Source organism: Crocuta crocuta, unplaced genomic scaffold, assembly GCF_008692635.1.
Source record: "Crocuta crocuta isolate KB4526 unplaced genomic scaffold, BGI_CrCroc_1.0 scaffold29, whole genome shotgun sequence".
Taxonomy (NCBI): Eukaryota; Metazoa; Chordata; class Mammalia; order Carnivora; family Hyaenidae; genus Crocuta; species Crocuta crocuta.
Window position 1 is genome coordinate 6,331,039 of NW_027533280.1, and position 13,299 is coordinate 6,344,337.

At 42.6% G+C, this 13,299-nt stretch overlaps 1 protein-coding gene across 2 annotated transcripts in view; it reads left to right on the forward strand.

Moving 5' to 3' along the window:
- Positions 1–209: 209 nt before the first annotated feature.
- PTPN11 (protein tyrosine phosphatase non-receptor type 11) overlaps positions 210–13,299 on the forward strand; it is a 78,681-nt gene continuing 65,591 nt past the window's right edge. For both annotated transcript variants that reach the window (XM_077747917.1, XM_077747918.1), the window contains exon 1: positions 210–410. In XM_077747917.1, the coding sequence (XP_077604043.1) occupies positions 397–410 (14 nt within the window). In that variant the 5' untranslated portion in view covers positions 210–396. The remainder of the gene's footprint in view (positions 411–13,299) is intronic.

The window sequence follows — 13,299 nt, forward strand, 5'->3', positions numbered from 1 at the left end:
CCAGCGCGCCTTGCAGCCCAGATCCAAAGGAGGGTGAAGGGGCTGCGGGAAGCGAGTCGCAGCAGCTCCATCGCGCCTATGAACTGCTTTTACCAGCCGCTGCTCAGTCCCGGGCGCCCTGGAAGCAGGAAGTGGCGGCGGGCGTCGCGCGGGGTGACGTCACGGCGGCGCCGGCTGCGATAGGCGGGGGAGGAGGAGGAGGAGCGAACCGGGTTTGGGGGGCGGCTGCATAGTCTCCGGGATCCCCAGGCCTGGAGGGGGGTCTGCGCGCGGCCGGCTGGCTCTGCCCCCCGTCCGGTCCCGAGCGGGCCTCCCTCGGGCCAGCCCGATGTGACCGGGCCCAGCGGAGCCTGAGCAAGGAGCGGGTCCGTCGCGGAGCCGGAGGGCGGGAGGAACATGACATCGCGGAGGTGAGGAGCCCCGAGGGCCCGGCCCGGGCCTCGGCCCGGCTCCCGCCGCGTTCGATCAGCCCCGCCCGGGAGGGGGCGCCCCGGCCGGGGTTCGGACTCCGGCCCGGGGTCGCAGGGGCAGGCTCTCTCCCAACTTCTAGTCCTCCTTGGGCCGGGGGCCGGGCGCCACCGTGCCCCCACCTCTCGGGTCCCCATTCATTTCCTGCCTCCCCGAGTTCCGGCTCCCGCAGCCCTGGGGATGCCGGTCAGGACGCGGGCAGGTAGAGCCGCCCGGGGAACCGCGGACGCCAGCGGCCCGGCTGCGCGCCGCATTCCTGACCCATTGCCTCATGAGAATTGCCTCATGGTGATTCCGAAATAACCCCGCTCACTTGGGGAGGCTCCTTGGCCCGGGACGCGGGAGGGGAGAGGAGGGAGTTGCTCGGGGCCGGGCCCCCGACGGTCGAGCTGCTCTGGGTCCCTGCCTTTCGCGCGCGTTTGGGGGCTTCACTCAGGAACTTGACCCCTTTTTGTGGCTCTTTGCACCTCCTCTCTCCCCCACCCCTCACGTGCCAGAAATGGAAAAACTGACTGTATCTGCTGCTATTAGAAGTATTTCCTTCCTCCGCGGTCTTCGCTTTGGGAGATGGGAGGGAAGGGAGCTGTATCTCTAGTTAATCCTTAACCACAACCTTAAAAGTTAGGTAACGTTCATCGCCCCCGTTTTACGGATGTGGAAACTGAGGCTTAGAAGTTACGTGCTTATAGTAAATGACAAGATTTGCACCCAAGAGTCAGAAGGAGGATTGGTGAATTAATGAGATCCTTTGAAAGTTCAGAGTAATAATACTGCTAATAGCTAACGTTTATTTAGTTGTTACTGCAAACCAAAAACGTTTTATCTTCACTTTAACCCTATGAGAAGAGGAATTATTTCTCTTATTATTATTACTATCATCCTGGTTCTAAAGATGAGTAAACTGATTTTCAGAAGTTAGGCAACTTGTCTGAGGTCACTCAGCCGGTAAGCGGTGGAGCCTGAAACTCCGCTATTAATCACCATGTTGCCATTACTATTTCATAACTATTGTTAATCATTTGTGAGCCTAATTTTGTTGTTAAACTGTAGTGTGACTTACTGTTTGCAGATAGTGATCCTGTTATATTGCATTGCCACTCTTTATATACGATTCACACATAAGACCCATTGTTTGGTCTTCTCCTTTATTGTCTTGTAATGATCACTGTCTTAGACATTTGCAAACTGTCTCAAGCTGTTGAGGTTATTTGAATGAGAACTTTCAAAATATTAGGAATGTCTTCTCAAAATACACCTGCACACTTTTCTTTCATGGAAGGAAAAGAGGGAGAGAAAAGAAAACCCAAAACTCTTAAGAAGTGAGTGATTTGGACAGGTCTCTTGGCAAGTGCTTACAGATCTGGGTAATATGTAATTGCAGTTCAACAGAACAGTGTATAGCCTCAAATGTCCTAATTCTTTAGGGAGCTTTTAAATAAAACAGTTGTCTATTCTTTAATCTGTCAAATAGTCATTGAACCTTTTGTTCCTTGTGTCTGCTCTTCCAGACAAGTAAGGATCTGCTTCTTTAGGAGACAAAAAGACTGGGGGGTTGGGAGTGGGGAAGGGGGAAGGGGCCGGGTGGTAATAGACCCTACATTGTCCAGCTTGTTAGTGTAGAAGCAGGGAAGTCAGGGAATAGCCAAAGCAGCAAGTGGCAGAGATCATGCCTTTTCTCTGGCCCTCTATTATCGAGAAGAAATGTGTGCCACCTAAAAAGTCAGATTTGGAATTATTTATTATTTTTTCAGACTGTAGGTCTCTTTTATTATTTTTAACCACCTTTATTGAGGTACAAATGACACGTGATAAATTGCATATATTTAAATGTACAGTTTGATGGTTTGACATGTGCATACACTGCTGAAACCATCCCCACAGTCAAGGTAATGAACATATCCGTCATGCCTTGTGATGTTTCCTTGTTCCTTTTTAATCCCTTCCTTGTCAGGTGACCACTGTTCTTCTTTCTGTCAGGACACATTAGTTTGTACTTCCTAGAATTTTATAGACATGGAACTTTATGTCTGGTGTCTTATGCTCAGCGTAATTATGTTGAGATTCATGCTGTAGCATGTGTCAAAAGTTCATTTCTCTATATTGGTTGGTAATATTCCATTGTATGGGTGTATTGTTTGTTTATCCATCCACCTGTTGATGGACCATTTGGGTTCTGGAGTTTGGCCCTCACCAAGAAAGCTGCTGGAATGTGAATAAGAGGTATTTAACAAAATACCTCTCGGGGTGGGGAGAATGGCTGGATCATACAGTACATGTATATTTCACTTTTTCAGAAATTGCCAAACTGTTTTCCAGAGTGGTTATACCATTTACAATCCCACCTGTAGCATATGCGAGTTACAGTTACTCCACATCTCTGTCAACACTTGATAGGGTCAGTTTTTAAATTTTAACCATTTTAGTGGGTGTGTCATGATATCTCTTTGTAGTTCTAATTTGTATTTTCCTTGGTGACTAATAATGTTGATCATCTTGTCATGTGCTTTTTTTTTTCTTTTGCCATCTGTATATCTTCTTTGGTGACATGTCTAATTGACCAAGTATTTTCCTCCATTTTTATTTAGTTGTTTTTTTAATCGAGATTCAAGAATTCTTTATTCTGGATACAAGTTCTTTATCAGAATTGCAAATATTTTCTCTCAGTCTGCAGCTTGTCTTTTCATTTTTTACTGGTCTCTTTTGAAGAACAGAGGTTGTTTTTTTGTTTTGTTTTGTTTTTTGTTTATGAACAGAGGTTTTTAATATTGATAAAGTCCAGTTTATCAGTTTTTTTTAATGGATCATGCTGAGGAAGCTTTGCTTACCCCAAGGCCTCAAAAGTTTTCTCAAAGGTTTTAGGTTTATGATCCACTTTGAGTTAATTTTTTTATATTGTGAGGTAGAAAGACATACACACACACACACACACACATATACTTTTTTTGCATATGGATATCTGGTGGTTCTAGTACTATTTGTTCAAAAGACCGTCTTTCTTGAATTTGCACCTTTCTTGAAAATGTGTTGTCCATTTATGTGTGGGTCAGTTTCTGGACTCCATTCTATGTTATTGATCTAGTCGTCTGTCCTTATGCCAATACCACATGGTCTTGATTATTATAGATTTATTATAAGGTTTGAAATCAGTGTTAGTCTTCCAGCTTTGTTCTTCTTTTTCAAATTATTTTTAACCTCAGTATGAATTCAGTCAACAAATAATTATTGAACCAAGCTGGATAAAGCCGGAAGATTGGCAAAGATGCTGTTCTTCTGGTCAAGAGAGAGAAAAGAAACATTCGAATGAGTATCACAATTTCGGGGAGTAAAAACTGCCGCGAGGAATAAAAAACAAATGGGGATAATGTGGTTAGTTTGATGCGTTTCAGAATGATCTTTCTGAGGCAGTGATCATTTGAGTTGACTCCTGCATGACCAATACTATTCTCAATTTTGTTTTTGCTTAATTTAAATCAAAATAATTCTTTGTGGTGTGTCTAGGATTTAGATTTTGTATACATTCAGTTAAATGTAAGTATATTCAGTTTCCTGATAAGTCTCAACATCACAGGTAGGGAAATGAAGGCAGTGAATAATGAAATGACTCCCTTCCCCCCCATAATTCAGTGGTCGTAGTACCAAACTTAGCTTTTGAGGTTGCTTGTGGGCCCAGTTTCTGCCTTATTCAGCTGACAAAACTGTCTGTATTCCCCAAGCCCTCTTTCAGCATACGGCACATCCTTTACATTTGCTTTTGCTTTTCTGAAAGATAATGTACGATGACTTGAGCCGAGAGGAGCAGAAAATGTAGCTCATTCTCAGACTCCAGGCTTTTGGTTTATCTGTCGCAGGTCAAGTACATTTTGTCTCAGGCTCTCCCTGGTGGCCATGTTTGTTTATCTCCTGTGGGAGTAAATAAACTTGCCTTGCTGAAAAATGACAGTTCTGTGCCTTTCCGATTGCGACTGGGATGTCTTTATTAATGCTGTGTCCCTGTGTCGGCTCAGAGTTTTGACCAGAGCTGCTCAAACGCAGGGGCCACCGCTAAGATTACTTACCCTTCTTGCACATGGTCAGCGTGGAGACTGTTGGCGAGTCACACAAAATCCTGAAAAAGCAGAGCCAGTTCATGTTTGTGATTGTTGCTAGTGGGCCTTGGTGTATGCTGTCAGGCAGCTAGAGAACAATAGGATACTGTGCTTATTCCTCTTTCCCTTTGGGACTGAGGCAGCCCTTGCCATCCAGTGCTGGCGTTTCTAAGGGAAGGCAAATCCTGCCTTACCTTTAAGGAGAGGCAGATCCTGATGCCCTGGAGGAGTTGTGTGCTGCAGCCAAGGCTTTGAGACCCTGATCTGGGTTCTGATGCCCTAAATTGCAGCTCAGTTCATGACTGAGTTTTGGAGGGTTGTGTGCATTTTGTAAACCTGTGTGTGCTGTGGTCCTTGACAGCATTGAAACGTGGATAGTACTGTTCATGTTTGCAAGGAGCATCAAATTCAGAGAGGGAGACAGACTTGTGTGCCGGCATCAAATGAGTTTAATAAAGCTAGTACCGAACTGAAATAGAAATTAATCAGTACAGATATTCTGTTTAGAATACATATGTACTTGTTTGCTGATATTTACACACACACACACCCCGGGGATCTGTCTATACAACACACATACATATATACATATACAGACATATAATATATTTATTGTAAAGATAACGTATTCTAGATTTAAGTCTTTTCATCCCACTGAACCATTCTATTGAAACGCTGATCCACTCACTCAAGAACTGTTGGGGGACTGCCATGTGCCAGGCGCTGTGCTAGGCCCTAGGTGGGTGTTTGGGCGTTGGGAAACAGAAGGTGTGCAAGCGTTGAGGTGGGGAAGTTCTTGGAGTACTTGAAGAGCAAAAGGGAGACTGGGGAGGTTGGTGGGGACTGGACCACACAGGAACTTGTCAGGTCTTCAGATGTCATGTGGACCATGGAGAGGAGTTTGGACTGTATTTTAAGAGCAGTGTAAAGCCATAGAAGGATGTGATCGGGGAGCCGCATGAGCTGGTCAGTTTAAAAATATCCCTCTGGCTCGCATGAAGAAAGGGTTGTAGGAGACACGAGTGGACTCAGGGAGAGCAGACGAGCGAGAGAGAGGCTTTGAACTCGGGCAGGAGCCATTTGTAGAAAACCTTGGAGGCAGTTTGCTTTTATTGCCTTGTCATCAGAGTCATGATGCTGACCAGTGAAATTCCATGAGAAGATATCATAAAGACAGAGCTATTCACTACCATTAAAAAGCTGCCTTAACAACTTTTTTCTAGCTTCTGTCAGTTAGAATGTTGGTCCCTATTGACTGCCCTTTCTTCGTGACTTATCCTTTTTCTACAGGATATTAAAATTTAATTAGAAAAGAGGAATATTCTTGTAATCTGCAGGAAGTACCAAACTATAAACTTTCTCCCCAAGGACGAAGATAATGATTTTCTTTTTCCTTCTTTTTTTTTTTTGGAGCAGCTGGTAAGAAAGATATACCCAGTGTCACTTTATATTTAGTCAAGAAACTGAAATTAGACTTTGGATCCCTAGTTTAAATTCTCTTCTTAGCATGGCAGTCTTGAGAAGAAGTTCCTGAAATTATCGGCCTACTTGACTGTTGCCCCACACCACTGGGGGAAGAGGGTGCATAGATAAAACAAAAAATTCAGCATCATTGTATTTTCTTTTTGGTTTGTCAGCATTTTTTTTTTTTAAACTCACTTGACATAAATAAGTTCCTAGCTGCAGAGAGCTAAGCTTTTGTAGACTGTGTTCACGATGGCGGGGGAGGGGTCGGGAGGGGAGGGTATTTAGATTTCTGGTGTGATTTCCTAACAAATCATGTGGGTTTGTAAAGTCCCCTGCAGGTAGGGATTCTGTCTTTTGTTTCTTGAGGCTCACTCAGGCTCGTGTGTTTTAGGCATTTTGTTTTATTTTATTATTATTATTATTTAAAAATTTTTTTTTATGTTTATTTACTTTTGAGACAGAGAGAGACAGGGTGTGAGTAGGGAAGGGACAGAGAGAGAGGGAGACACAGAATCCGAAGCAGGCTCCAGGCTCCGAGCTGTCAGCACAGACTCTGACGTGGGACTCGAACTCACGAACTGCAAGATCATGACCTGAACTGAAGTTGGATGCTTAACCAACTGAGTCACCCAGAAGCCTCTGGGCATTTTGTTTTAGACACTGGTTTGTGGCTCTTTTTTCACAAGTGGTGGTGGTGCACACACATACACACTCTCAGCTCTTTCTAAGGGATGGGTGGTCCCTGCCTAGAGCATGTATGAGCTGAGATCCGTAGTAAATAATAATGCCAGAAGATGGCCATTTAGATCATCAGGGGCTGACAGATATGCAGGTGTTAGAATGAGCAAAAGGGGGACACTTCCTTCCCTCTCCCCCTCCCATGTGACTTTTTCTCTATCCTCTTCCCCATGTCTGTTATCCTCTCTCCAAATTCAGTCAACAGCCATTCATCAAATGCCTACTATATACAAGGGAGGACTGGGAATTTATCTGTTTCTTCTCATCTTGTCTGGACCCATGATATTAATCACCTTGTTGATAAACTCAAATGGAGTTCTAGTAATTTGCCTGTAGTACAGGGGCATTTACATTACCTTTTTTTTTTTTTTTTTTGTAGACTAAACTCTCCCATTTACATCCACACCAGGTGGAAGATGGGGCCAGGGATAGAGATGTGTGGCCTTAGTACCTGACATTTCAAGTGTCTATAATCCTTGAGGCCAGCCTTGTAATATTAACTTTATTAATTCTACTGTTTGTCTTTACCCTCACAAAGAACTAAGGGATTGAGTGAACTCTAACTTCTCCTTATTTGTGATAAGCATCCTGCACATCACCGAATTGTCAGTGATTGAACACAAATTTTACATGTAAGTGGGAAAAAGTTTTCAGTGATTACAAGTGCTTTTTGAAAAAAACAGCTAAGGAAGAAGAGCTTAAAATTCATCAAAGTGCAAGTAGATAGGGTATGGACTAGAGCTTTTAATTTCTAATTATATGCTATTTGAAATAATGTAGGGACAGCCCTCAAACGCTGAAGTTAAGTTTATTAAAAGGCATTGTAACATAAATGATACGTATGTCAACATGGCCTATTGTGATACTGACATAATTATGCATGAGAAGAATCTTTCCTGCTGTGTTCCACCAGTAATAATAATGATAACAAAGGTGATAGCCAATGTTTATTAAGCCCTTGCTCTGTCCAGCCTTTGTGCTAAATGCTGGTTACTGAGCTTCCTCTGTAAACATCACCTGCCTCTGTTCACTCTTAATAACATGATAGGTATAATTGTAAGTTGTAAATGAAATAATAGTTTATTTAATAAAGGGGTAAAGAGACCACCATCGGCCTCATCTCCTGTTGCCAGTCTACCTGATGGGTCGGTGGTGTCGACCGGGCTTCGCCTTTAGCAGTGAAAGTCACTTTTGTAGCGTCTTTTGCGTCCTCAGCATCAGCAGGATACTGCGTAAGCATTATTCCTGTAAAATATGCAAAAGTGAGAACATGAGGTTGCGGTAGGACAATGTGTGGGTTTAGATCCTGCTGTTAGAAGTGGCTAGAAATAAGTAGCAGAATGTAATGGTTAAAAGTTTGGTTTCTGGAGTTTCAGAATTGGCACATGGCAGTCAGTAAATGTAGCAGTAATTTTTATCATCCATAACGCACGAAGGCAAACACCTCATTACTTTGCCCTTGCTATCAGAGCTAGTGCACAAATGCTGAAGAAAGGTATGTGTAATAAACATGGGGAGATCTTTATTTTATAATTTGTAAGTTCTTATTTAAATATATAATGTTTTTGGTGGTAAAACTATAAATCTGCCCTCTTTCTGTCTCCATACTCTATCTCACTGCAAATTCTCCGCTCCGTCTTATTTTTTTCTCTCTGTCATCCCTTTTTTGGTACCTACTACAGCCAGCTTCAGGGGTAAGGATGGATAACTCACTGATGATGTAAGGCATGCTGGTGACTCTAGCACATGGACGTTTCAGAAAATTTTAAAATAATTTTTATTTTTTACTTGGGATTCATTTCAAACTTAGAGAAAAGTTATCAGAATAAGAATAGTACAAAGAATACACATGTAGATGGCATACCATTTACCCAGATGCACTCCTGTTAGCTTTTCATCCCATTTGCTTTACATTCTATGTGTGTGTAAGTACACATATAAAATATTCTATCATTTCCCCCCAAACATTTGAGGATAAATTACATATATCATAGTCTTTTACCCTTAAATACTTCAGTATTTATTCTAAGAATAAAGTTATCCTTGGGGTGCCTGAGTGGCTCAGTCGTTTAAGCATCCGACTCTGGCTCAGGTCATGATCTCATGGCTCATGAATTTGAGCCCCATGTCTGGCTCTGTACTGACAGTTCAGAGCCTGGAGCTGGCTTCAGATTCTGTGTCTCCCTCTCTCACTGCCCCTCCCCGGGTTATACTCTGTCTGTCTGTCTCTCTCTCTCTCTCTCAAAAATAAAACATAAAAAAAGAAAGAAAGAAAAATATAACTCATGTTAGTGAATAAAGTAATTTTTTAATGTATTTATTTATTTTTTTGAGAGGGGGAGAGACAGAGCATGAGCAGGGGAGGAACAGAGAGAGAGAAGGAGACACAGAATCTGAAGCAGCTCCAGGCTCAGAGCTGCCAGCACAGACCCCAATGCAGGGTTCAAACTCACAGACTGTGAGATCATGACCTGAGCTGAAGTCAGACACTTAACTGACTGAACTACCCTGGCGCCGCTAGATAGTATTTCTTTCAAAGGTGTATGCTTATTGGCTCTGTTGAAGGGAAAAACAAATCCAGAACATAGCTATGATTTAAAAAAAATACATTTAATAGAAAAATTATATTTCCTTCTGACTCCTAAATTAAACAGAGCTTAAAAGTAAACAGTGTATGTTCCATCCATCATAGTCCTGGTTGCCAGACTTTTTTTCCTCTAATGGCCCGATTAAATGTAAAATTTCATTGCTTTAAATGGGGTCTGTTTGTAGGGCTACCCAATATGGTCTACTGTAGCTTGTAGTCCCGTAGAAAGAACCCTGAGCAGCTGTGGTCTTTTTTTTTTTAATATGTATTTGTTACCCTGGTTATGAGCACCTGCGCATTTACAGGGGAGGGCCGCAGAACACAGCTGGGTGACAGGCTGTGTAGGTGCTGGAGTGGTAACAGAGACGAAAAGAATTAGACCGAGTAGTTCTTTCCCTACTGATATTAACTTAGTTAGAATAGCCACATGTAGTGTTTTCAAGTGCATGAGGAGGCTTTAGGACACATTGCACATGCGCTGGTGGACATTTGCTTTGGAAATTCTTATTAAAATTGTAAGAACATACAGATTGGGGAAGATAAACTCCTTAGCACTTACAGATTGGGTAAGGATTGACTAAGTACTAGAAATAATCATCTTTTTCTTCAAATAAAGAGTTGGTGGGGCAGGTCTGATAAGAGCCTTTGTCATCTGACACTTGTGTCTCTCCTGACAGCCCCTTGTGACGCCACCTGTGACCTGTGAATGTGGGAGGGCAGTGACAGGCTCCCCCACCCTATGGCTGCTCTTGTCCTTCCCATGTAGCCACAGATATTTGAGGAATCCTGCGTTAGCCCCTTTGCTTGGAGCCGGAGGTACACATTACACATTGGAGCTGAAACAGACAGGCTCTCTCCCTTGTGAGCTGCCCTTCCAGCCTTTAACCTGGTGGTTGGAGGAATAGATTTCATGTTGGTATCACTTAGGGGAAGCTCAGCGTGCTGTGAGAAGGAAGGGTGGGAGCATCTGACCCTGGAGAAAAGCAGGCTTGGCCACATGGGCATATTCGGGGGAAACAGGTCACCAGAGCAAGAGAGGTTGGGGTCACACATTGCAGGGTCCTGTGATATTCTGTTCTTTTGGTGAGTATTTTATTCTGACTAAAAAGAAAATTCCTACTTCCAAAGGTGAAACTCTAAGGGCTGCTTCTGTGCTAAGCATTTTATATGTGTCTTATTTTTGTCTCACAACAGTGCTGTGAATTAAGTTGTTCTAAGTATAGAGAGCAACCCAGAAATCATAAAGGAAAAACCTGATACATTTCACCATGCCACGATGAATTTCTGTGGAAAAAGAATACCACAGAGTGAAAAGTGCAAAAGCTAAGATGAATATTTGCCACACGTATAATAAAGGATCATTTTCTGGTTGTATCACGAGCTCCTTCCTGTAAATCAGCAGGAAGAAAAAAATGCAAGAGAAAACGAGCTGTGACCAACTGACGACTCATAGAAAAGGAAGAAAAAGGGGCTTTGAAAATACGAAAAAGTGCTTAGTCTCACACAGAAATGCAAACTAGAATGGTACTTTTTTTCCATGAATCAGAGCAACAAAGATGAAAAAATTTGGTAACATATGCAGTATTGGCAAAAGTGAGAGAAAACAGGGTCTTTCATACTCAGTTTATGGGAGTTGAAACTGGTACCTTCTTTTGAGTGCAGTTGGGGAGATTTGTCAAAGTGAAAGGCAAACTCTTGCCAAAGCAGTTTTCTGAAAATGTAATTTGGAGATGTCCTTGAAAAAGTGTGTAATGGTGATTGTAAAGGATATGTTGTGCTGCATTGTTTGTAATAACGAAACCCAGGCATAATGTAAATATCCTATAATAGCAATTAAATCCTGGCTGGTATATTCATAAGGCGGAGTATCATGTAGCTGTTAAAAAGAACACGCTGCTATAGAAGGATCTTCAAGTTGCAGTCAGTGAAAAAAATGAGGGTGTGGGTCAGGAGGATGCGGTGTCTGTGTGTGTGGAGGCAGTAGTGTGTTTGACACATGTGCACGTTACTCTGCCCATTTTATAGATGCGTTAGCAGTGAGATGAAATAACTGGCCCGTGGCCACACACAGCTGGGATGTGAACCAGGGCAGTCTAGCTGCAGCCCGTGTTCCTACCCATAAGGCTTTGCCGCCCTGTGCCATGATTCCCAGCCTTTCACCCGGGGGGTTTCTTCTTCTTTTCTTTTTTTTTTTAAGCCTAAACCCAATATTCTGAAAAAAATTGTTTCCAAACCTGCATTTATTATATAATAATTGGTTTCCCCATTTTTCTTCTTTTTTTACTAGAAGGCAGCATTATGTCTTCTGAAAAAAATTGTTTCCAAATCTGCATTTATTACATAATAATTGGCTTTCCCTTTTTTCTTTCTTTCTTTTTTTTGTTGGTAGAAGGCAGCCTAATGCCACCCTGCTTCAGCCTAACACACTAAGTAACATAATTGTTTTGCAGGCACCAGCAAAAGGCATTCGACATTTTAATTAGTTTATGTAGGTAGACAAATTGAGGGGTAATGTAAGATTTCCACTGTATGTTTTGAAAAGTTAGAAATATCTGGAAGCCCTCTAATAGTACTTTTTGATTCCCTAGGACAGTGGGGACTCAGGTGGGAACCAGGGATCAAAGAAAGTGGGCAAGATTAAAAAAAAAAAAAAAAAAGGATAACTTAAGTAATCATACTGAATGCAAAAGTATGGGATGCTGGGATGATAGGCATATAGATTAAGGTTGAGTTCTCCCTGGGCCAAATTCTATCTTTATCTTCTGATAAGCTCTCAGAGGAGTAAAACCCAAACGAGTATTTTTTCCTTTTGTTCTGAGCCCTGTGATTCTTTTTCTAGGCCAATGAGAATGACGTTCAGATTCCCCTAAAACACTAGTGAGATGGTACAGGAAAAATGAAAGATAAAATAAATTTCCGTTAATGTAAACAGCAGGAGTGCTGAGAACCTCTGTGTGCATTCTTGCCTCTCCTGATTATTTCTTGTCAGAACAATCTTATATTTATTAATATGGTTGTCAGTAATATCTAACATTTTGTGCTTAGGGTGCTCCAACACTCTGATAACTAAGCTTCTCAAATTCCACACGTACCATCTCTAGCACTTAATTTTCCTCTCCCAACCCTTTCCATATCTCCAACCCTCTAGTTGTCTAGGCTCCAAACCTAGATTCTTGGTTGGTTGGTTCTTTCTTTCTTTCTTTCTTTCTTTCTTTCTTTCTTTCCTTCCTTCCTTCCTTCCTTCCTTCCTTCCCATCCCATGTGTAATCCCGTAGGAAATCCCATTGGTTACCCTTAAGATATTCCTGGTTGGATATTTATCACTCCTCTGACCGCGGCCACCTTGGTCCTTGCTCCCATCATTTCTTGTGCAGATTATTTATCACAGTAGCTTTCTTAACTGACTTGGGTGCTATCCCTGCATGGTAGTTTGAAAGGCGATTTAAAAATATAAGTCAGATCATGTCGCTCCTCCACCTAAAACTCTCCAGCCCTTTCCCATTTTATAAAAAATACAGGCTGACGTTTTTACAGCGTCTCCATGGCCCTGTGTCTTCTGGTTTTTCATGACCTCACTGGCCTCATCTGCCTGTGTGTCCCTTGCCTGTTGTGCTCCAGCCACACTGGCTTTGTGGATACATGTCAAATACGGTCCCGTGCCCTTGATCTTGCTCCTCTCCTTGCCTAGTATGCTCCTTTCCTACATACGGGCACGTTGCTGCCTTACTTCTTCCAGGTCTTGTCAAATGTTACCTTATCACTGAGGCTCTCCCTGTGTATTCTGTATAAGTAGCATCCTCCTTCGGGCACCTGGGTGGCCCAGTCGGTCGGGTATCTGACTCTTGATTTCAGTTCACATCATGATCTTGCAGTTCATGGGTTTGAGGCCCATGTTGGGTGCATGTGTTTATGTGTTTTCTCTCTCTCTCTCTCTCTCTCTCTCTCTCTCTCAAA